This window comes from Ziziphus jujuba, chromosome 1 (assembly GCF_031755915.1).
Source record: "Ziziphus jujuba cultivar Dongzao chromosome 1, ASM3175591v1".
NCBI classification, from domain to species: domain Eukaryota; kingdom Viridiplantae; phylum Streptophyta; class Magnoliopsida; order Rosales; family Rhamnaceae; genus Ziziphus; species Ziziphus jujuba.
In genome coordinates this window covers 44681210-44700404 of record NC_083379.1, presented here as the reverse complement: position 1 = coordinate 44700404, position 19195 = coordinate 44681210, and the positions used below count along the sequence as shown (strand labels likewise).

The 19195-nt window shown below is 37.3% G+C and overlaps 5 protein-coding genes across 5 annotated transcripts; 2 read left to right on the top strand and 3 right to left on the bottom strand.

The window, feature by feature from the left end:
* The first annotated feature begins 383 nt into the window (after positions 1 to 383).
* LOC107428547 (ankyrin repeat-containing protein At5g02620) lies at positions 384 to 3331 on the top strand. The gene is made up of 3 exons (XM_048466322.2): positions 384 to 1140; positions 1314 to 1729; positions 1987 to 3331. The coding sequence occupies exons 1-3, from the start codon at positions 678 to 680 to the stop codon at positions 3172 to 3174; spliced, it is 2067 nt and encodes a 688-aa protein (XP_048322279.2). The 5' UTR covers positions 384 to 677; the 3' UTR covers positions 3175 to 3331.
* A 945-nt stretch (positions 3332 to 4276) lies between these two features.
* Positions 4277 to 7418, top strand: LOC107428533 (ankyrin repeat-containing protein At2g01680). Its single transcript, XM_048467321.2, has 3 exons — positions 4277 to 5355; positions 5535 to 5953; positions 6156 to 7418. The coding sequence occupies exons 1-3, from the start codon at positions 4905 to 4907 to the stop codon at positions 7170 to 7172; spliced, it is 1887 nt and encodes a 628-aa protein (XP_048323278.2). The 5' UTR covers positions 4277 to 4904; the 3' UTR covers positions 7173 to 7418.
* Positions 7419 to 8781: 1363 nt separating this feature from the next.
* Positions 8782 to 9779, bottom strand: LOC107428534 (early nodulin-like protein 7). The gene is made up of 2 exons (XM_016039086.4): positions 9342 to 9779; positions 8782 to 9238 (listed from the first exon to the last, which is right to left on the bottom strand). Exons 1-2 carry the CDS (start codon positions 9529 to 9531, stop codon positions 8865 to 8867), a joined length of 564 nt encoding a protein of 187 aa, XP_015894572.3. The 5' UTR covers positions 9532 to 9779; the 3' UTR covers positions 8782 to 8864.
* Positions 9780 to 9909: 130 nt separating this feature from the next.
* On the bottom strand, positions 9910 to 15612 carry LOC107428558 (probable inactive ATP-dependent zinc metalloprotease FTSHI 2, chloroplastic). The gene is made up of 11 exons (XM_016039107.4): positions 13958 to 15612; positions 13428 to 13600; positions 13154 to 13255; positions 12884 to 13048; positions 12595 to 12735; positions 11914 to 12072; positions 11488 to 11573; positions 11146 to 11224; positions 10826 to 10948; positions 10659 to 10715; positions 9910 to 10571 (listed from the first exon to the last, which is right to left on the bottom strand). The coding sequence occupies exons 1-11, from the start codon at positions 15336 to 15338 to the stop codon at positions 10356 to 10358; spliced, it is 2682 nt and encodes an 893-aa protein (XP_015894593.3). The 5' UTR covers positions 15339 to 15612; the 3' UTR covers positions 9910 to 10355.
* Positions 15613 to 16241: 629 nt separating this feature from the next.
* Positions 16242 to 19159, bottom strand: LOC107428535 (CASP-like protein 3A2). Its single transcript, XM_048479843.2, has 3 exons — positions 18744 to 19159; positions 17280 to 17415; positions 16242 to 16688 (listed from the first exon to the last, which is right to left on the bottom strand). Exons 1-3 carry the CDS (start codon positions 19043 to 19045, stop codon positions 16473 to 16475), a joined length of 654 nt encoding a protein of 217 aa, XP_048335800.2. The 5' UTR covers positions 19046 to 19159; the 3' UTR covers positions 16242 to 16472.
* Positions 19160 to 19195: the final 36 nt, after the last annotated feature.

Below are 19195 nucleotides of genomic sequence, written 5' to 3'. Positions count from 1 at the left end.
AGTGAAAATAGATTCCAGCTTCCAAATCCCACCAATGAACTTGTTTGGCTAAGTTCCAGGAAAGGATTGCAATGTGGAGTGGAGAAATTAAGTGCCGTATAATATCCAAACCAAATTCAATTCTGAATTTCCTGTTATTAGTTGTGATTGATATTGGATTAATTATGCTCTACCCCTTTAAAAAAATTAAATCTTATTCAAGCCAAAAGTCAGGCGATCTTGATAAGGTATACAATAAATTTCCATCTATCAATATTTTTGTGAACTTCTAGAGAAAAGCATTTTCATATTAATAACAAGAATTTGACAATTTGTTATTGATGCTTAAAAGTCAAAAGGGTCCACACGGAAGGCAATCACAATGTCAACATGAATCTTCTTGGAAGGTAACTGGAACTTCAACAGAACGTTCATTGGACTTAGGGAGCTTGAGAGTCATGAGGGTGTCCACACGTGCAAATTGAAAATGAGCAAAACAAGTGCAGTTAGTGTCAAGTGGACACAGAAATATTAGAAAGTTTGTCTTTATCCTTTGTTAATTTCTTTGTCTTTTCAATGTTTTTAATTTATTGACTTTTTGGGCCACCAGTTATTTGTGAAAGTATTAGAAATGTTTCTCCATAAATAGGATCGTAGAATCTTGAATTGTGGCACCAAAAAGAAGAGAAAGACAGTATATGCAATTAATGGATCCAAATCTTTTAGAGGCAATAAGGGGAAATGACATTCCCACATTTACCAGTTTGGTCCAGAAAAATGAAAAAATTCTCGATCAACGTGAAGCCGTAACCAAGAATTCTGTTCTGCACCTTGCTTCGAAGTTTGGACATACTGAAATGGTGTCCAATATTCTCATCTTGCGCCCTGACATGGTTTCTGCCGAGAATAAGGACCTCGAGAGCCCAGTACATGAAGCTTGTCGCATTGGGAATGAAAAGGTCTTAAAGCTGTTATTGGAGTCCAATCCTGGGGTAGCCAAAAAGGCCAACGCAGCAAACAAGACTGCCCTTTTCATAGCTTGCAGGTACGGCCATCTTGATGCGGTGAATCTCCTTTTGGATCAGCCTGGCATACCGGTACTTGGGAAGGATGGTTTCGATCAAACTTGTATCCATGTCGCGGCATCAGAAGGACACACTGGTAGGTGCCTAGACTCTCTAAAATATAGTCTTAAATTCATTTTTTTCTAGGCAAGTATTTTAGAATTTTGGAAATGGAATAGAGGATTGAAGGATTAAAGTAGCTTAGCTTAGCTACAATCTTTTATCTTTTTATATGTATCATGTATGCTAATGTCAGAATTTGTGGTGCAGATGCTGTTAGAGCTCTACTAAACGTAAACCCTGACTTAGCTCAAAAGGTTGATGAAAATAGAAATTCTGCATTGCATTATGCCACTGAAGGAGGACACAGGGAAGTAACATGGATGCTGCTAAAGTTTGATGCACAACTTGCTCATAAATACAACAACCGCGGTTACACACCGTTGCACTTGGCAGCAATAAATTACAAAGTGACAGTACTTGAAGGGTTTGTTCTGATGGCTTCAGCATCTTTTCAATGTCTCACAAATGAGGGAGAGACAGTATTTCATCTGGCTGTGAAACATGGCCAATATGATGCTTTGGTATTCTTGACTCACGTTTGCAATGGGATGAATTTCTTTCAGTGTCAAGACCGGCATGGTAACACCATCTTGCATCTTGCAGTTTCTCTAGGACATCATAAGGTGAGAAATAAATCTCCATTGCTTGATATTAGTGGCAGTAATAATTACCCTTGGCAAAGAGTTTGGTATAATTGTTTTGAGTCTTTCCACTTATCGCTGTTTGAATGTTATATTAAGCAAACTGTCTTTATTTGTAAGAATCACCAAATTTGATTATGTCTTGTACTTAGTTTTCAAGTTAAAACCTATGAAATTTAGAATCATAATTGGACATGCTCGATCAATTTTTAACTGTACTTGTTTCCATTTTTCTCCAGATGGCAGAGTACTTGATCAGCAAAACAAAGATAGATATTAATTCTCGAAACTGTAAAGGACTCACAGCACTTGACATCCTTGACCAGGCCAAGGAAAGTGCAGAAAACAAGCATCTTGAAGCCCTGTTCAATAGGGTCGGTGGAAAAAGGAGTATTCCATTGCTATCTGGTGCACCAAAAGTCCAACGAACCAATTTTCCTCCTGTGCCATTCCTTGAAAAGATACCACAAAGGACTAGATTTGCTGACGGGATTGAAATGCATATCCAACCTAGGAATTCTCCATGGCAGACTCGCATAGAAGATGAATGGCGCATGTCTAGTGAATTAGCTTCTCCTTCAAGCAAGGCACCATCTTGTTTGTCATCTCCCCAGTCTAGAAAGTCGTCTAGTCTTTCATCACCTCAGTCTAGAAAGTCTTCTTTTTTATCATCACCAGAATCCAGAACTATATCACCTCAGCATCAGGTTGGAGAGGAATCTAACAATGGACCACCAAGTCCAGACTCCTTGCTGCCATCCAACTTGAGACAGCACGAAGGACTCCCCAAAAGGCCCCTGGAAGAAATGAGGGGACTTTTTTATAGTAACCCAAGAAACGTGCTGCCTAAGGTATATGCAGAAGCACTACAAAATGCAAGGAACACTGTTACACTGGTGGCTATTTTGATTGCAACAGTTACTTTTGCTGCTGGTATCAGCCCTCCTGGTGGTGTGTTTCAGGAAGGATCAATGAAAGGGAAGTCAATGGCGGGCAACACAACAGCCTTCAAGGTATTTGCAATAAGCAACAATATTGCGTTGTTCACATCTCTCTGCCTAGTTGTTGTTCTTGTGAGTGTCATACCATTTCGGAGAAAGGCACAGATGAGACTTCTTGTGGTGGCTCACAAGGTCTTGTGGGTAGCTGTTGCATTCATGGCAACAGCTTTTGTTGCAGCCACCTGGGTGATCGTGCCGCATGGTGAGGGCTCAGATTTGGTTTTTGTGGTCCCACTGGCAGTAAGTGGTGACACTCTGGGAATACTATTCATTAGTCTTGGGGTGATGCTTGTTGAGCACTGGTTGAAGAAACTGAAGTGGAGGAAGGGAAGCAGAGAAAGAGGGGGAAGATCAATAGACCCTGAAATAGGAAGCGAAAACTCAGATGTTGCCAGCTCCTTTAATAAAGGTTATCACTCATATTGAATGTTAAATGACTAATTAGACGCACTTGATTCTCTATTATTCTTTATTATTTGAATTGTTAGTTTAATAGGCTGAGGCTAGTACTTTTGCCCTCGGTCTTCTGTTTTTTATCCACTCTTTTCTGCTTCCTTTTGAAACCTGTAACTCTTCCCTGGTATCGATGTTGTATTTTTTTTTTTTTTTTTTGTTCTCTGTACTATTCAGATGTAAATTATGCTTACCATTTACTAAAGAAAAGTTTAAAGTCCATCTTTTCAACTATGTAAAGTTAAAAGGGTTCTTGCTCTCCCTTAAAATGTCTCTTATAGGACCTTCACACACTGATTGGAGAGAAATTTTCATACCGATGAAATATAATGATGAACAGAGAAGCACTCAACTAACTGTCAATACTTTCTTTTACCATGGACTAAAAGAAGAGGTGTAGTTCAATAACCCTGAACAATTTCTACCAGCTTTAAACAAAAATAACTAGAAAGGAGAAATGCAGCAACTTGGTTAATAAATTTTCTCTTCTTTCCAATAAAAAGTGCGTGTTGGGCCGAAAATGTTATAAAACAGGCTATCCATATACAGTATTCACAAAGCAGAAATACAATCATCTTGGTTAATATTCTCTTCTTGCCAATAAGAAGTAGTTGTTGGGCCAAAAATGTTACATAACATGCTGTTTATATATTGTATTCACAGTATGACATATGATTATAAGCATAATTCTATATTTTTGAGTCCATTCCAAACAACTTTTTCTCCTAGTATCAAAGAATTAAAACAGAAGATTTTATTTAGGTAAAATACAGTCAATGTCAAGTAAAATCCACTTTACTTTATTAAACTAAGGTCTATCTTTGATTACCATTAGATCACATCAAAAACTATAATTTAAAATTCAAAAAATGGTTAAATATGAGTTTGATAGTGATATACTAAAACCATATTTAGGAAAAGTGAACTTTTTCAAAATCCGATGGTTAATAAATATAATTTTAAATCCCAACCCTTAATACGAACCAAGCCTGAAAAAGAAAGATCTCATGCTGGTCCCCGTATTAAAAACTTATTCGAGCCTATGTAAAATATGTACGCACGTCTACATAAATGAAAAACTTTGAGAATTTTCCCAGAATGAACATTAGCAACTATTCTTAGTCTGTAAATTCCTGCAGCTATACCCTTTCAGCATTTTCCTCACTACTGATGTCATTAGAGCATCAGGACCAGGTCAATTGAATGGATGAGCACTGGGAACAGACAAGGTAGGGTAAAGTGTGGGAAAATACTTGTCCATAATCGACAAAGAGTCTCGGTTCTAGATTCAAAGTTCAAAGATTCTCCTTATTTTTTCTTTCTTTTTTTTTTTTTTTTTTATCCTTATAATTTCATATTTTATAGTATACTCTCATAGGATGTTTGTCATCATTAATGTTCCTTGAACATACTGTGCCTTGACTCACACATTTCTTAAGAGTTTGGCAGACTGATTGCAACCGTCCATAATAATAAACAGTCTCAAAAACGTGGTGAAGACTTTAGCTTCCCAATATTTTATTCAACTTCTCTGATTTTCCAGCAGATTTAATTTCCTATAAATCTACCAATTTTCTTCATGCATATACATTTACATCTATATAAGAGGTGTTTGAATAGTATCATCCAGTCAGTTATCCTCTCTTGTTGACATTCTAATAGCATTTTACTTGAATAAAAAACAAAAATTGAATCTTAGGCAAATGGATTCTCAACTTATGGAGGCAATAAGGAGCAATGATGTATCCACATTCATCAACTTATTTCGAGAAAACGAAGGAATTCTTGAGCAAAAATCAGTTTGCTTGAACACAGCCTTACACTATGCATCGATGTTTGGACACATTGACATAGTCTCAGAAATTATCAAGTTGTATCCTGATATGATTGCTGCTGAGAACAAAGACATGGAGACTCCATTTTATGAAGCTTGTCGCCAAGGGAATGTCAACGTAGTAAAGCTGCTATTGGAAGCTAATCCCAGTGCAGCTTTTATGCTCAACTCTGAAAGGAGGAGTGCATTCTTTGTGGCTTGCAGTCATGGCCATCTCGACGTGGTGAATCTCCTACTGACTCAATCTGGATTGCTGGATTTAGAGGAAGCTGGGCTTGACCTGACTTGTATACATATAGCTGCATCCAGAGGACACTCAGGTAGATATTAAAAATTCCTCTGCACGAAATTTTGGTTTTATGATATAATATATATATATATATATATCTGACAAACTCATTTAATGGATTTTTTAAGATTGGAGAATAAGTAATGTAAGTTTTTCAGCTAGCTGAAATCTTCGAATATCCATTTACGATCAACACTTTTTCTGGTGCAGATGTTGTTAGAGAGATACTGAACACGAACCCCAACTTTACCAAAAAGATGGATGAGAAAGGGAATTCACCATTGCATTACGCTTGCAATGGGGGGCACAGGGAGATAACCTGGATGCTCCTTAGGCGTGATCCAAATCTTGCTCTTCAATATAACAACAACGGTTACACATCCCTGCACTTGGCAGCAATACATGGTGAAATTTCAGTCCTTGAAGAATTTGCATCAAAGGCTCCTGCAGCTTTTCATTATCTCACTAAAGAGGAGGAAACAATCTTTCATTTGGCTGTGAGATATGGCAAATATGAAGCTTTAATGTTCTTGTTGCATTCCTCTAATAGTACAAATAATCTTCTTCATTGTCAAGATCGATATGGCAACACAGTTTTACATCTTGCAGTCTCTAGAGGGCGGCATCAGGTGAGAAGTGATCTTGGATATATCATCGTCAATGATAGCATAAACCACCCTTTGCTTCTTGTGCTCCTAGGAGCTAATTCCATTTTACTTTGCAAAAGCTTACATTAACAAATGCTCATATCTTCAATATCAACTAGTTATAGCTAATTAGGACAAAAGAAATTGCAAGGTTTATTTACAAGTATAGACTTTGACTGTATAGATTGCAGAGTTCTTGATCAAGAAAACAAAAGTGGAGGTCAACTCTCGGAACTGTAAAGGTCTCACAGCACTTGACATTCTTGACCAGACAAAGGAGAGTGCAGAAACTCAGCATCTTGGGGCCATATTGACAAGAGCTGGAGGAGAAAGAAGCATTGATGTGATAACTTATTCACCAGAAACGTTATCTCCAGGGGAAAGTTATGTTTTTGAATCAGACATGTCCATCACGAACGAAAATGGTTTCTCTTCTTTGCCAGAGACGGCCTTCAATCAGCAAAGGAGCCAAAGCAAGGACAAAAGGTCACCATCCCAAAAGTACCAAGGCCAAGAGAGATTCAACAATGAAGCAAGCAATTTGCAAAAGCACAAGAGTCCCAGTAAAAGGAACTTGGTAGAACTACCAATAGGCCTTTCCAAAAACTGCCAATTCAAGCAGCATAAGGTATACAGAGAGGCACTACAAAATGCCAGGAACACAATCATACTAGTTGCTATTTTGATTGCCACAGTCACATTTGCAGCAGGAATAAGCCCTCCCGGTGGTGTTTATCAGGAGGGATCGATGAAAGGGAAGTCGATGGTGAGCACAACAACAGCTTTCAAGGTGTTTTCAATAAGCAATAATGTGGCATTGTTCACATCTCTGTCCATAGTCGTTGTCCTTGTGAGTATCATCCCCTACAGAAGAAAGCCTCAGATGAGACTATTGGTGGTCGCTCACAAGGCGATGTGGGTGGCTGTGGCATTCATGGCGACAGGTTATGTTGCAGCCACATGGGCCATCCTGCCTCACAGCAAGGGGACTGATCTCTTGCTTGTGGCAACGCTGTCTTTAAGCGGTGCAACCCTGGGGGTCATTTTTATTGGTCTTGGTGTTCTGCTAGTTGATCACAGGGTCAGGAAAGTGAAGTGGAGAAAAGTGAGAATTGGAAGGTGGGGATTTGCTGATGCAGAATTGGAAAGCCAGAATTCTGATGTTGAAAGCTCATACCAACAAGGATACCACTCGTACTGAATGTTTTTTCACCGTTTAAGAAAGCTTATGATCAATGCATGGTTCAAGGAGATTTTAGTTGGTTATTTTGCATTGTTGAATCCGTTGAATTAGAGTTTGCAATTTAGAGTAGGATTTTGATTCTGTTATAGCTTTGAAATGTTTCTTTTACCTAATAATGTACTTACACCAAGTAGCAGACCCATGATCATGGACAATATCATCAAGAATCTTGCAAACTTTCAAACTTAAAAACTATAAATTTTATATTGTTGACTTCAAATGGTAGTGTACCAAAAAGGGTAGAATCTAGAGTGAGGAAAAACTTTGCGTTCCGCGAATTAAATATTTTTTTTTTTTTTTGGTTGAATCGACAATTTCTCTCTCGAAGTTGTTGAGAAATTGGACTGATGCATATTATATATTTGCAAGTAAAATCTGGGAAAGGTAAATGAACATTACTTAAACTTGGAGTGGCTCGCAAGTAACAAGAAAATAAAAATAAAAGCAAGAAAATTTGCTGTTAAACCAACCAATAGTTAAATTTTGTTTTCATTAAGATTTTTCAACAAAAAGCAGAAGAAGAAGAAATTTGGGAAGCATGCATAGACCCAATCACAGGCTGAGTTGACTCCCGTTTTTTGGTCTAGTGAAGGTATGGGACAAAGTTTTTTAGGGTAGGGGACTACTAGGACGAGCTTTGAGTTGAAACTTTGTTTTTTTCATTCAAAACTTTGAATGGATCTTGGTACTTTCAACATACGTACTTCTATGTTGTCAAACAAAAAAAATAAAAAATAAAAATACATACTTCTACGCGGATTTCTGCAGTGAATTAATTGATTGGATTACTATAACATTGACCTGGCGCATAACTTCAGTTTCAAATGCATCTCGGCCGTACGATTGGTTGACCTTGCTTAAAACCAATCACCTACCTTTTTTCTTAATTCTTAGTCAAAGTAAAAAAAAAAAAAAAAAACAAAAAAAAAAGTATAGGTAAACTTTCTACTTATTACTAAGTATTTATGGTCTTTTTTTTTTTAGTACTATACTATATTCTTTTTTTATTTTTTTGAAAGTAATATACCATATTCAGCCCCCAAATAAATTGGGATATAAAAAGACTGATGGCCCCAACCAATCAAAGTCCAAGAACCTCTTTTATAATTTTATCTGGGGTCGTTGCTGACTACGATGCCCAAAATTGACATTCTAGAAAATGTAAGCCAACATATTTACACACACACACACACACCCATATATATATATACATTTTTTTTTTTAGATCTACATGTTACGCATATTAAGGCAAAAACGGAAATAATGTATGTAAATTATGTAACATTATTACTTTTCATTGTTTAATCAAGGTGCAACCTCATTTCAAGACTACGAATTTAAAAACAAATAAATAAATAACCCAAATTATTCCATAAAAGGTTAAAAAAAAGCAATGCAATGTTGCAAGTGATTGTGCCAAAGTTCCAAAACTTTTAGCCAACTAATTAATATTCTATAAATTCTCGATAATTAAGCAAAGAATTTAGCCCAAAAAAAAAAAAAAAAGAGAAAGAAAGAAAGAATTCAAATATTGTAACATTATAATGAACAAATTCCAATAGCCGGAATAATATGCGGGAACTAGGTAATTGAAAGTTAAAAAATAAATAAACAAATAAACAAATAAATAAATAAATAAAAAGGGTAAAACTATGCGAAAGATGCAAATATTGAAAGTACAAATGTGAGTAGAAGCAGAGTAGCCTCAACGGAAACAGAAACAGCAGAAGATGCTGGAGCAGGGGAAGGAGACATGTCGGGATGAGGAAGAAGATGAGGGTGGTCGGGTGGAACGGCAACAGACGGTGGCGGATGGTGTGGGGCCATGACATCAACAAGGAGGCGCTGGCCCTTCATGCAATGATCAGGGGCCCCACTTACGAAATAGTAAGGCCCTGGCCTATCCAGTTCCACCATGCTTTCACCATTGTCAAAGGCTGTGATGGGTTTGCTTGTGTTGCAATGGTAGTAGTCCCATTTCTCCACCACCAACACTGAATCGTTCTTCTTATTGTATTCAAAAACTGAAGCAATAAAAAAATCCAATGTTCAAAAGCCATTGATAATGGGTTACTATTAGTGCAAAATTAAGAAGAACTTTTTTTTTCCCAGAGAAGTAAAACTCACAGAGAGAATCTCCCACATGGAATCGTTTACTTGCAGCCCACTGATCATATACAAGGGTGTCGTTGGTGTCGGGTTCCTGCCACCCCAGATCATCACCCACTTTGAACTCCTTAGCATTGATGGTAGCCTCATTTAACAACACCAAAACCAAAACCATCATCATCCATAAACTCATATTGTCTCCCTTCATTTTTTCTTACCAATCAAAATGACCAATGTTACTTCCTGACCTCGGCCTCAAGTGAAGAGGTAGCTTATGTATATAAATATAATAATGTTTGGTTGGTAGAGACGCAAAAACTGTGGAACAAACAAAGGTTTTGATTTTGAAATTGTTGTGGGTACGGCTTATTGAAAACGTGGTGGGACGTGGCCGTTATCAAAGCAAATCGTGCATGCACCGTTAGTAAGAACATCTATTAGTGGTAACCGTTAAAATTAATTCTGTTTAGGAAAAATAAAAAAATAAAAAAGTGTTCCACTCAGGCCAAATCTTAGCTAAACTCTTAGATATGGTGTCGTTATGTGTGTTAGAGATGCGGTTTTGAATGCTAAACAGAAACCTCAATTATAAGGCTCAAAAGCTTTCATATCATAGAAAGCAAAATAATAATTTTTTTCTAATTTTTTGAAGCTTTGTATTTAAATTCCATAGTCCTTGTCCATATACATATATTATATAGAATCAACTCGTACAACGCATTGTTTTCAAGTAACCAAGGAAACCAACACTCGATTGGACAAGATGATTTCGTAACACCCTGTCGGTTAAAAAAAATAATTATTAACAAATGAAAATTAAAAAATATGGGAAAGAAGGGGATAGGACGGCCTCAAAATTGTCCTGCCCCTCAGATTGATGCTGTTTTCTGTGCCTCATCAAAATGATATAGGCTTTAACAAGCTAATCAGTCGGAGGACATAATGCTCACCAAGAGTCAAATTTGCACATTAGAGATTACTTGTTTGTGATGCTCCATAAATGATCATATATGATAAAACAGTTTCAGCTCCTTATAAATTGCTACCTGAAGTCAATTGCTTCCGTTCCATCATCATATCTTCAAACTGTTTACGCTTGGCAACCCGGATATCTAGTATATTTGCTGGCATAGGTTTGAGGGAGCCATGTAACTCAACTAGACTAAAGAAATCATGTTTACTCAAACTTTTCTTCTCAACGAGTTCTTCAACCACCACATCCATGAGCTTTCGGTTTTGCTGCAGGATCTGGAATGGACACAACCACCGGTTACCGTATAAACATTTGAAAAAATACTCCATCAAACAAAAAGAACAAGTGCATCTTTAAAGTACCTCCTTTGCACGTTCATAACACAAGTTGACAATCCGCAATGCCTCCACGTCAATTTCCTGAATATATGTACATAATATTTGGGTTATGATGCAACAGATACACAATCATAGCCACAATTTTTTGTGAATAAGTAGATAAAAATAGCAGATATGTATAAATTGATTACATTGATTCGATCTGCAATCCAGAAGTTGGATAATCCATGATGCTTCTCGGAAAGGCCACCAAGAACAAAGGTGCGTGCTGCTGAGCGAGCATTGTCTGCTGTTTCAGCCCATATTGTACTTAACTGAAAGATTGAAGACATTACGAATATTTTGACCCGATCAGAATAAAAACTAACATAGGTCTCTGATACAATATATTTCTATTTTTGTACAAAGAGAACACAAGAAGGTTAATACAGAAAGAGATCCAACAAATAAAGAGCTTAACTGTTTATTCCTGCATAATATCTACAAATTATGCACATGAAGGAATTCATACCTGATCCTCACCAAACCAAATCTCATCAGCGGCACGAGGTGCTAGTTGAACAGTGATATGATCCAGGAGGGATTGTCGACTGCAAATAAGAGTGAAATACAAGTTCTTAGTGCATTTTCAGCAAGTTAATTTAACTGAACTACTAAGTCAACAACATTCCATAAAGTTCACTTTTCAGTAATGTACTTTATTGTATCATTCAAGAAATATATAACCTGATTAGTACTTGAGACATTTTTGATAGTCCTCACAACATTATTTTAACATAGGAAAGAGTTGTTTTACTGCCAAAAATATATATATAGGAACAAAGAACAGTAAGGATAATACAGAAAGCCTTACGTAAGCATCCCTCCATTATATTTAATAGCATCCATTTTCATCCGAACATAACCCAATTCCCTGCCAGCTCTAGGAGCAATTGTGACCTGCAACCAGTGTCACAAATGCAAATAAAAAGAAACTTTTGTCATCACACCACCAATTTAAGAAAACTAATTTGCAAAGAACAAAATCAAACACCTAAATAAGTTATATTCAACCAACTGATAATTAGAAGTTCTACAAGTATGTAAATTAAGATGCAGATGTCTAAAAGGACAAACTTCAAACTAATGGTTAAGATATACTTCGGGTCTACAGAAAATTTCATTAATGGCATTTATTTTAGGTACCTCATGAGGCACCAAATATGTAAATGATAATTAGGTTAGAAGCAGTAAAAGAAAGAGATGTACAAAGGTGAGCATATTTAAGCATAGGACATACAAACTGAATATTTTTAAGATCAGGAAAGTTCACAGCTACAACTGCCATTGCTGCTTCATTTATAGCTACTCGCTTCCAAGTTTCAGAACTCCTATCTTTTCTATCTAGCATTCCTCTCTCTTCTATTTGTGCAGCTTGTAAGAGATCATCAGTAGTAATCTGCAAAACGCCAAGTTTGAATGAGGTTTAACACCAGCACGAAGTATACATCGAGGTCAAACCTCTTTTCTCTTTGTTTCTTCTTGCACAAGACCAATCCTCAAAATTCAGGTTTATAGGATTTTATAAATGTCCGAGTTTAAGTTTTGACAGCTCAAAACTTTTAAATACCTTGGTTCAAATATTTGATAATGCGTACAAGGGACAATATAAACTTATACCAGTCAAGGCTTTCCATAAATTATGCAAAACATGCATTTCAAAATGAAAAGATAATTAATCACTACATAGGTCTAGAAAGAATGAACAGCTTATTGGTCTAGCACAAGTGTAGGCAGAAGATAGCCTTGCTACATAACTGTTATACTCACCGAATTTAGATATCTAGATATCACCATTAGTGAAAGTTAGCTTTCAATTATTTTTTATTTGTTCTTTGATTTTTTTCATTTGTGTCAGGTCTATTCTCATGTCTCAAACTGGCATATGACTGAAAATGTTAGATTTTACAGTAGGAATTACCTCAGTTCTTCCATCGCGTATCATATTGATTGCAGCAACCTCAACTATGTTAGCTAGCTCTGCACCAACCATTCCATCAGTCATACTAGCTACAGCCATATAGTCCACATCTTCAGCCATAGGCTTCTTGCGAGCATGGACCTATAACCAGTGAAGAATACAGGAAATAAAATCTGTTAATGGAAACTATAAGGATCTTAAGGGAAATTGAACAATGGCAGCCCCGTAATGACAATACTGTAGTATCAGATGGGCATATAGAATAAAAATATAAGACAGGAATTAACACCTGCAGAATTTCAATGCGACCTATAAGGCCCGGCTTGGGGATATATATTTTTCGATCAAAACGTCCAGGTCTAACGAGTGCTGGATCTAGAATATCTGGTCTATTTGTGGAAGCAATGGTGATGACTTCCCCCCTACCTTCAAACCCATCCAAGCAAACAAGGAGCTAGAGTATATAAACAATAATGAATATCAGTTTACACAAAAAAGAATTTAATGCACAAAATCACTATGAAAAGTTCAAATTATGGATATAACAAACACAACCAACCTGATTAAGAGTAGCATCACGTTCTTGTCCACCAGAACCCTTAATCAAACCACGCTCTCTACCAACAGCATCCAACTCATCAATGAAGACGACAGATGGAGCCTATGCAACACGAAAATGAAATTTCAAAAATGAGTATACCTTTAGTAAAGACACCATGGATAAGGATAATTTCTATGACTATGAGACTGTGTGTATGGTATATGTGTGATTTAGAAACGAAAAAAAATGGCAAATAAAAAGAATGCAACTAGAAAGATAAGACAGCACATACATTTTCCTTTGCTTCTTGGTAAAGCGCTCGGACACGAGACGCACCCACACCAACATATATTTCCACAAACTGAGAGGCAGATATGGAGAAAAAGTTGACCCCAGCCTCACCAGCCACAGCTTTTGCAAGTAAAGTCTTGCCCACTCCAGGGGGGCCACAAAGAAGTATACCACCTGGTTAAGAAAGCAATCAAACAGAAATTAGACATGCTCCGGTGGTACAGAATGCAATAACAACAACAAACTCATATGACAAAGGTATTAGACATAAGAATACAAATGTGAAATGGTGAGGGATAATAAAAAATCATGCAAGGGAGATGTAGCAACTTATTGTGGCAAAATGACTTAAGTTGTCCATAATAGCCTGTCCACATGCAACCTCTACTTTTACAGAAGCAAGCAACACATACATGTGGACCAAAGATCCAACCTTGATGCCTTTCAAACACACATAAGACTTAAGTTCCACACAAATTAACGAACCCTACAAATTTCAATATATTTACAAGGATCATTGCAGTTTCTTACCAGGTATTTTAACTCCCCTCCTCCTATACATTTCTCCATGAGTGAAAAACTTAACAATTTCCTCCAGCTCAAGTCGAATTTTCCCAAGCCCTGCAACATCTGTAAACTTCACATCCACACCCCTCTCCAGATACTGAGGCAGTCTCTTATTCTGTGCCCGTCGAACACGAGCACCGGACTTCATGAACTCCTTAGCCATCTTCATATAAGGATTCTGCTCACCTTTCCCTTGCTCAATCACATCGTCCTCACCTTCAATCCCCTCCATCTCCCTCTCTAACTCCTTCATTTTCTTCCTTTCGTCTGCCTCAGCTTTCTCAATCTTCAACCTATCCTCATAATCTTTCTTCTGCTTCCTATAGCTAAGCACCACAGTCCTATAAAATATATAGAAAAATACTAACCCAAGTGCAGTGGCCACATTCGAATCGCTTGCCAAATTTGCCCACACATTCGCCATACTCTGGTAATTCCTACGTGCCTCACGCAATGACTCCTGGTACTTCTTCTTCCTCATCTCTCTCCTCAATCTCCTCTCCTCCTCTTTCCTCTGAATCTTCATATTCTTCTCAAGCATCTCTCTTTCCTTCCTCATTCTCTCAAACTCTTCTTTCCTCTCTCTCTTGAACTCCTCCCTCGTCCTCCTCAATTCCATTGCCTTCTTGGACTCCTTTCTGGGCTTCACAAACGAAAATATGAATTGTGGCACTCTTGCCAAGAAACCCAGATAAGGAGACGGAACCTCTGGCCTCTTGAGAGGTGGTGTATAAGCATTTACACAGAATGAATCAATATTCAACTTATCCCAAGATTCCCAAAACCTCTTATCACCCTCAACAGACGGCAAGACCGTCCTCACGACTCTAGAATCTTCCAGAACCACCAACACGGGTTCTGCCTTCTGTCTCAAATCAATACCAGGAGGCTTAATCACATGCTTAAGCTTACCTTCCTCTTTCAATTCAAGCAATTGGGTGTACGGAATCCGGTTCGAAACGACCGGTAGTCCCTGAGACCATGATTTCAGCTCCTGGGGCGATAAAGCTTCAGGCTTTTTGGACGACGGTTTCTTGGCTGCGCGCTTTCGCTCTTTCACGGCAGCGAGGGCGGTGGCGGGTTGGGCCAGAGAAGCGGATATTACAGTCAGAGTCACTGAAAGTTTAATAAAATGAAATTGGGTTTTCTTGGTCTTATTGTTTTCGTCGTCATCGTCAAGGTCTGTGCTTGAAAATTGGGAAGTAACCGAGGAGCGAAAGTAAAACTTGGGTGGGCGGTTGAGGGCTTTGGGTTTGAAGCTTAGGAATTGAGATGACGGAAAAAGTGAAGAAGATGATGAAGCTGAAAGAGAATGAGCAGAGCCCAGATAGCATTGGCCGGCCATAGAACTTCCCGTATTTGTGTACGGAATACGGAAAGCAGATTGAAGGAAGTGAAGCTATGTAATGCAGCTACATTTGCTCGGCGAAGATGAAGAAGAGGATGGTGGAAGCCTGGAAGGATGAGAATTCAACCATCAGCTTCGAATTTCAGTTAGCGGAAAGCAAAAGCCCGTTCCTTTCGCTCTGTGAAATCAACCAGATAAAAGGAGTCATCTCAGCAGAGAGTAGTGTGCTATGCTCTATGCACCACATTACTACGGCGTCGTTTTGTTGCTGTCGTTTTCCCTTTTTATTGCAATTTTTGTTTTGGACATCCCATTCCCATACGTGTTTTATTGGTTTTTGAAGCAACAAATCACATAGTTCTGGGCCGGTACCATATGGCTGCAGACATCTAAAAATGTTTTAAGTCTACAATAAAATTCATTTTATGTGATTTTTTTTTTTTTTTTTTTTTTTTATGCTTAGAACCACGAAGCCCCAGGTGTACCTAATTTGTCCTCGGTTTTTGGTAAATATACGCGTGTTATTGGTTTTCTTTTTGGTAATTTTACGTGTATTAATGGTTGCTAAATGGTAATTGATGTCATTTTATTCTACAAAGTGCACCGTTTGATAATTTTTGTTTTGTGTTTTTTGTTTTGTGTTTTGTGTTTTGTGTTTTTTTTTCTCTTTTTTTTTTTTTTAAGTCTAATCATTTTTGTTTCGAGGTTGGATATTCAAATTCAAGCACTTAATCATCTTAACAGATCAATACAGCAGCCTTATTTCCCTTAATTATGTTAATACTAACAATCCTTGAGTTAACAAATAGTGACAATTATAGGCAATTGTAGCTAAAAGTAACGTGTTCCCCCAGCAGTTGGTCTTTGGTTTACATTAACCAAAAAACAAATCCCAAACCATGCCAATTCAAAGTCACATTCATTCACATTCAAAGTGATGATCATTTAATTTTACAAAATGGGACTTTGAAGTTTAAGAATATGTCCGTTTAAAAGCAACAACATAATGCAGGCATCTTCCTAGTGGCGATCATAAACCATATATATATATATATATATATATATTAAGGACGCTACACAAAAGCAAGTAGATCCAAAGTAAGCGGAAATAGAAAACGAGGTGAGAAGAATTCAGTTGTTGGAGAGCCATATTACATCCTGAATAGCAGATACGGCGAGCAAGAAGCAGCCAAAGAAAGTAAAGGCTATTGAGATGGCAACATGGTCACAGAAGCTTTGTAACGTTTTGCAGAAATTTGGAAGAGATGTATGCCTGATTCCTGTTCGATTCAGGTTGCTCACCCCTGATGCAGCTGATCCCGCGCTCATCATCGCATATGCAAACAACTGAAACTTGCCAACAATTTCACATTACATAGCAGTCATTAACAAATTTTGGAGCAAAAGCACAAGGTGCCAGAAGTATATAACTGGTGACCATCTCAATTTTCATTAAGTAACTCAAACTTAATAAAGAATAATGCCTAGAGAGCTAATCACTCGCATACTGAAGCTATTAAAAAATATATATATATATATATATATATATTAGCAAATTATAAATTCGATAACCCCACTATGGTGGGGTACTATCAAAACTTCCAAGATGACCTTGGATCCTATAGGCCTTTTAACCAGAAACATTGTCAAATATTTATTTATTAGTTCTCAAAAGTAACAATGGACCTGCCAATATTGGCACCACATCATCTAACCGGACCACACCAAATTAATAATAGTTACTAAATACTCTATTTGATCATTGTAGCATCAGTAAAACCTCAGCAAAATAAACATAAGAAAACAAAAATATTGTTGCAGGTATGAATGAAAACACACTTTCCACATGGCCTTTTCTTGAAGCATTCTGCTCAAGAACTGTAACATTGTAGACGATAAGAGCTAAACTATCAGCTCGTAAAGGTCCATTAACTCTACCTGATCACCGGCAAAAAGAAGCCATGCATGATTTCTTGAGGGAATCACCGGAGACTTTCTCAGCAGCCTCGATGTGCTTAAGAGTAATTGCAGCAATGAGTGAGCTGCAACAGCAGCCGAAACTCCTACCAGATACCTGCTCAGCACAATTTTTAATTAGCAAAATGACACGCCTATATTAAGTTAAAAGCCTCAAGTCATGTTATTCAAACTACGCAACTAGCTTTGCAAGCCACCTAATTGAAGACTCACACAGATTGAATGACTTGTATATGAATCTCATTTGAAATTTAGTTTTTGTTTTAGCATTTATTACACTAGGACAGTAGTTTTGTAAAATGTAGTTCACGATATTCCAAAGTCCAAACTACTGTCACCTGAAAGTGAGATTCAACGTTCAAAGAGGGTCCAATAAGCAAGAGAATTTCACTCAGATTACACACAGTTAGACAGAGCTTTCATGGTTACATCCAAGTAGAAAAGAAAAAGTGAATTTTCCATAAATCCAAATAAACTAAAGAGAAGTATGTAAAAGAGACAAACCAAAAAATAAAATAAAAAGTGGTAGAAAATTTAAATAAAAAAAAAAAAAAAGACAAGAGAAAAGAAATAAAAGCACTCACGGGTGTGATTCTGTTCATTCAAATTCTATGAAGCTGGAAATTGGGAGTACCACAAATTTGTTGTTATATGGAGGTGCCAAACAAAAAGGATAATTTCAAGTTAGAACTCGATCGACTGAGTAAAACCCATTTTTGTGCTAATCAATAGTGATCAAAACCCTTAAAACATGACAAACTAGTCTAATTAATTAAGAAAAGGCCCGCCTTTTCCGGTCATTTATGTGAAAACCCCGTAAATAAATCCAAAACCAAGGACAAGTTTTCAAAGGAAAAAAAAGAAAAAGGAAATGCAACATGAATCTGCTCCTTTTGGTTGGTAAGAAAATGCAGGAAAATGAAGCAAAGTAATTCGAGTAAAAAATCCTTATTTCTTGGGAGCTGGGAACCATTAAGAAGAAAAAGTCTTCCTTTATCAACTATTTCTTTTCTGATTTCTATAAAGAGCCAACAAAGCTAACAAAAATAAATTCTTTTACTTTCGCTTTCCACACTTCCTTTGGGTATTAAAATCCAACTAAAGATTTAAAGGAAACCAAAATCTCAAACTCACATTTGGGAAAACAAAATATTGAAAAAGAACATAGAAATCTATTTTGCATCAATTTCATCGAGTTGGGTGGTGATAAGTCTCAACTCCCAAGCAGATGAAACATAATATATACATATATATATATATATATATATATATCAAACTAAATTTGTTTTTTTTTAAAAAAAAAAAAATCCACTTTACTTGCTGTGCTAAATGAAATGGTAAAAACTACTCCATCATTGAGTCCAGAAATTTAGAGTAAATTTTCATGGTTAGAAGGACTATAAGGAAGTTATTAAAATTGCTTACTCGAAGGAATCAGAGAAGGACCACTTGGAATATACAGGAAGAGAAAAGCCGTAAATGGAGACAGTGCTAGACTCCTTGGCTGTGACCATGAACAAGAGCGCTGCTAAAGACGTGGACATGCACAACAACCTCACCACCACCTGCGCCACGTCAGCTTTCCGGATCATCAAGGCTGCTTTCTGTTCACCCGCTTGCCTCACCGACCCGCCTGACGACCCACCCGTTGTCCCATTCTCCACCACCACCACCTTCTCGTCCGCCACCTCTGTATCCAACGACGTCGTTTTCCGGCCACTCACCATTTCTCTCTCTCTCTCTCTCTCTCTCTCTCTTTCTCTCTCTGTGTTTCTAAGTGTAGCGTAGAGAGTAGTGGATGGAAGTCTTGCTTGAGTTTGTTTGTTTTTTATGTGTGTGTGGGAAGTTGGCGGAGTGGGGTTTTAAAAAGACGCAGA

Excerpts from the sequence above, each read along its gene's own strand:
- LOC107428535 (XM_048479843.2), bottom strand. The coding sequence starts at position 19,045 with ATGGTGAGTGGCCGGAAAACGACGTCGTTGGATACAGAGGTGGCGGAC. Across the intron at positions 17,416-18,743 it reads TCCTTCTCTGATTCCTTCGA|GTATCTGGTAGGAGTTTCGG; the intron begins GTAAGCAATTTT and ends TGTGCTGAGCAG. Across the intron at positions 16,689-17,279 it reads TTCTTTTTGCCGGTGATCAG|TTGTTTGCATATGCGATGAT; the intron begins GTAGAGTTAATG and ends GGCAAGTTTCAG.
- LOC107428547 (XM_048466322.2), top strand. The coding sequence starts at position 678 with ATGCAATTAATGGATCCAAATCTTTTAGAGGCAATAAGGGGAAATGAC. Across the intron at positions 1,141-1,313 it reads GGCATCAGAAGGACACACTG|ATGCTGTTAGAGCTCTACTA; the intron begins GTAGGTGCCTAG and ends TTTGTGGTGCAG. Across the intron at positions 1,730-1,986 it reads TTTCTCTAGGACATCATAAG|ATGGCAGAGTACTTGATCAG; the intron begins GTGAGAAATAAA and ends ATTTTTCTCCAG.
- LOC107428558 (XM_016039107.4), bottom strand. The coding sequence starts at position 15,338 with ATGGCCGGCCAATGCTATCTGGGCTCTGCTCATTCTCTTTCAGCTTCA. Across the intron at positions 11,225-11,487 it reads TATAATGGAGGGATGCTTAC|TCGACAATCCCTCCTGGATC; the intron begins GTAAGGCTTTCT and ends TCTTATTTGCAG. Across the intron at positions 10,572-10,658 it reads GTTATGAACGTGCAAAGGAG|ATCCTGCAGCAAAACCGAAA; the intron begins GTACTTTAAAGA and ends TGTCCATTCCAG.
- LOC107428534 (XM_016039086.4), bottom strand. The coding sequence starts at position 9,531 with ATGAAGGGAGACAATATGAGTTTATGGATGATGATGGTTTTGGTTTTG. Across the intron at positions 9,239-9,341 it reads CCATGTGGGAGATTCTCTCT|TTTTTGAATACAATAAGAAG; the intron begins GTGAGTTTTACT and ends TTATTGCTTCAG.
- LOC107428533 (XM_048467321.2), top strand. The coding sequence starts at position 4,905 with ATGGATTCTCAACTTATGGAGGCAATAAGGAGCAATGATGTATCCACA. Across the intron at positions 5,356-5,534 it reads TGCATCCAGAGGACACTCAG|ATGTTGTTAGAGAGATACTG; the intron begins GTAGATATTAAA and ends TTTCTGGTGCAG. Across the intron at positions 5,954-6,155 it reads TCTCTAGAGGGCGGCATCAG|ATTGCAGAGTTCTTGATCAA; the intron begins GTGAGAAGTGAT and ends TTGACTGTATAG.